At 44.4% G+C, this 3463-nt stretch overlaps 1 protein-coding gene across 5 annotated transcripts in view; it reads left to right on the forward strand.

Annotated features, from left to right (window-relative positions):
* The first annotated feature begins 2092 nt into the window (after positions 1 to 2092).
* zgc:113436 (uncharacterized protein LOC503528 homolog) overlaps positions 2093 to 3463 on the forward strand; it is a 90895-nt gene continuing 89524 nt past the window's right edge. For all 5 annotated transcript variants that reach the window (XR_007264634.1, XR_007264635.1, XM_048611215.1 and 2 more), the window contains exon 1: positions 2093 to 3426. Coding sequence is in view for 3 of the 5 variants with exons in the window: in XM_048611215.1 (XP_048467172.1) it covers positions 3300 to 3426 (127 nt within the window). In the remaining 2 variants the exon portion in view is untranslated. The remainder of the gene's footprint in view (positions 3427 to 3463) is intronic.

The following is a 3463-nucleotide window of genomic DNA, read 5'->3' on the forward strand; positions in this document are numbered from 1 at the left end:
TCTGAGGAATGGGAGGGGGAGTTGAAATGGTTCGCGACTGGGAGGTGCAGTTGTTTATTGCGAACCGAGCATAGGTGTTCTGCAAAGCGGTCCCCGAGCCTCCGCTTGGTTTCCCCGATGTAGAGGAAGCCACACACCGGGTACAGCGGATGCAGTAGACCACATTGGCAGATGTGCAGGTGAACATCTGCTTGATGTGGAAAGTCTTCTTGGGGCCTGGGATGGGGGTGAGGGAGGAGGTATGGGGGCAGGTGTAGCACTTCCTGCGGTTGCAGGGAAAAGTGCCGGGTGTGGTGGGGCTGGAGGGGAGTGTGGAGCGGACAAGGGAGTCACGGAGAGAGTGGTCCCTCCGGAAAGCAGAGAAGGGTGGGGAGGGAAAGATGTCTTTGGTGGTGGAGTCGGATTGCAGATGCCGCAAGTGTTGGAGGATGATGCGTTGGATCCGGAGGTTGGTGGGGTGGTACGTGAGGACGAGGAGGATTCTTTTTTGGTTCTTATTGTGTGGACGGGGTGTGAGGGATGAGTTGCGTTTTTTTTTGGTATATGGGCTGTTTTACAGCAAGATGGTGAGATGGGCATCAAACAGCCTGTTAGTTACGCAGTGGTAAAGAAGACAATGAGTCTTAGAGTGATAGCTCTCCATCATTTTGAGATTTACATCAACAATGTTGAAGAAACTATTTATATGGACCACAATCTTTCGATCATCTTAGGAAAATTTCAGCACAAAAACTGGCAACTATTTCAGTCCAATGAATTTGACACCCAAAATTTGTCACAAATATCAACTTGTGTAATTCTCCAACTATGTAATTTGAAACTTATTCATGTACCTGGAAAAGACAATGTTATAGCAGATGGTTTATTGAGAATACATGTGAAGGGCACTGAGTGATGCGGTGCCTATGAATTAATATGAAATAAGGTTGCTGTGTAATTCACTATGTTTAATGTCAACATGTTACTATTGTTGATGTGACAAAGAAGTAGTGTTATGACAATTTTTGAGTATTGAAAATGCCTCTTAAAGATTCATTTTTATTGTTCTTTGGGGGTAGGTGTGATGTAAACTGATTATATATTAAAATTGTATATTTTGGACTTTTGAAGTTTGAACTAGTGACATGGGGTTGCTCTGTCTGAAGGGGTTTAAAATATTTCTGTGGCTATGATTTTCTTTTGTTTGAGACATAATATGGGGAAAGGGGCTAAAAGGAATTTGTTTGGGTGAGCAATATAGACAGTATCATGCATTAAACTTTCAGATAGATGATTCTGATTTGTTTTGGGCTTGGGAGAAACATCCATAATGGAGAGAGAAAAGCTTTTAAATTTCAATTTGGGGCAGTTTGCAGAGTCTCGTCTGAAGCTGAATGTATAAAACAGTTGATCCTGAGAAAGGGAGGTAGTTCAACACTGTTAAGAAAGAAGTTACCTCACTTTAGGAAGTGTAGTTAAAAGGACCAAAGCATGTTTGATTAAAATTTTGGAGGGATTATTTGAAGTTGTGGAAGTCTAAGCTCAGTTGTATGAAGGCTCCAGTTAGAGTCGATCAGATTTTCAAGATGGGGCATGGAAGCCAGAGTTAAAGTAAGCCTTATAGATGTGAAATAGAAAGGAATTCTCTCTGGTGTGAGTAATGTAAAGGAGGGCTTTTATGATTATACTTTATTGTGTATTTTGAAAACTTTAAATCTGTGTTATTGTAAATAGTTTGATTTGTTCTATTTAATCTTCATTTCTTTTGTGTAATAAACTTCTGTTTTATTGTTAAACACGAATCTACAGCATTGCATGTTTGCGTTTCAATGAAAGACCACCTCGACCTATGAAGGCAGATTTCACTCTGGGATCTAAGGAAGACAAACAGGATGCTGGAAGAACACAGGAAGCTAGGCAGCATCTGGAGGAAAGGAGAAGTCAACGTTTTGGGACTTCAGGACTCACTCCAGGATCTGACTTGTGCAGTAATAACCTCAACTCGGAATATAAAACACAGGGAAGATCTGTTGCCTAGAGTGGAATGATCAATTGCCAGGGAACAGAGATTTAAGGCGATTGGTCAAAGGGTTAGAAGAAACATGAGGTAAAACAGTTTCATCCAGAGGGTGATGGGTGGCTGGAAGTTGCTGCCTAGTTTGGTGACTGGGGCAGCAATCCTCAATTCATTTAAAAGGAATGTGGATCAGCTCCTGAAGCACTGGAATTTGCAAGGCTATGGAACAGGTGCTGAAAAGTAGAATTAGAATGGGTGAATAGTTTATTCAGCTGGAGTAGACATGATGGGCTGAATGGAATCTTTCTGTCCCAGAACATTTCTGTGGTTGTAAGTTCCTATGATCTGCTCCCATTGTTCTTTCACATAATACATTCACTGTAATGTGTTGAGTTTAAAAAAGTTCTGGTCATCTTTTGCCAGAGTTCTTTGCAGCAAATCTGAGTTTCTTCGTATTTACTCTTTCCATTCGTGTATCTAAACATCTTTTATCTTAGAAGAATCACCCCAATTTACTAGTGTTTTCAGGAAGTGGCATCCCTCAGGTTGGGTATCGTTCTGTTATTGCAGTTAAACCTGGTGAATGGAAGATCACTTGTGGCCTGCAGTCAATGTGGTGCTGATATTCCGGTGATGATTCTGGGCTGGGAATCCAGTGATGGTACCCATTAATTGGGATGTGATTTTCTTGTGAATTGTTGGCCTGGTTTGCCTGTGTATCAAGTAACTTGTTGGTAACTCTCTGGGAAAGGAGGACTGGTTGAGAGTAGATGAATTGCTCTTGCAGTGAGTTGGCACAGGTACCAGAGAGTTGAGGCCTATAGAGGTCCATGGCAGGTTGGCCATGGTCCCATAGAATGACAGGACAGGCTTGTGGGCCAAATGGCCTACTGCAAATTCTTATGTTCTCATATATTCTTACAACAGTGTCCAAGAAATGAATCTTTAATTCCTGGAGACTCTAGGACAATACTTAAAGGTTGGTAATCCCAGGGTCCTGAGGCCAATAGTTATCCTTTAACCGTTTATCGCATCTTCCGGACTGGGATCTTGCTGTGCACAGTACCGACACACAAACACTGGCTAAAGTCAGCATCCTGAGGATGCGAGAGGCGCTGCAGCAATGCAAGTCTGGGTCAGGCCGGGGCTTCCCTGTTGCTAAGGCGGCGTCCCGCCCACTTCCGGCCAGTGGGACGGCGAAACCTGTCCGGGTGCTTCCGGTCCCGCTTGGAATGGTTTCCGGGCTCTGCAGAAGGGAGGGGAATCGAGCTGGGAGTTCCGCCCCCTTCAGCACGGATCCACCATGGCCGAGTCCGGCAGTAAATTTGGGGACATCCAGCGGTACCTGTCTGATGGCCGCTTCCCGTCCACCTTCTGCCCGGCCAAGAAAAAGAACCTGAAGCGGTACGCGCAGAAATTCCAGCTGGAAGGTGAGAGAGAGGGGCACAGCCCTGGGGTTGGGGGGGG

This window comes from Rhincodon typus, chromosome 24 (genome assembly GCF_021869965.1).
Source record: "Rhincodon typus isolate 14 chromosome 24, sRhiTyp1.1, whole genome shotgun sequence".
NCBI classification, from domain to species: domain Eukaryota; kingdom Metazoa; phylum Chordata; class Chondrichthyes; order Orectolobiformes; family Rhincodontidae; genus Rhincodon; species Rhincodon typus.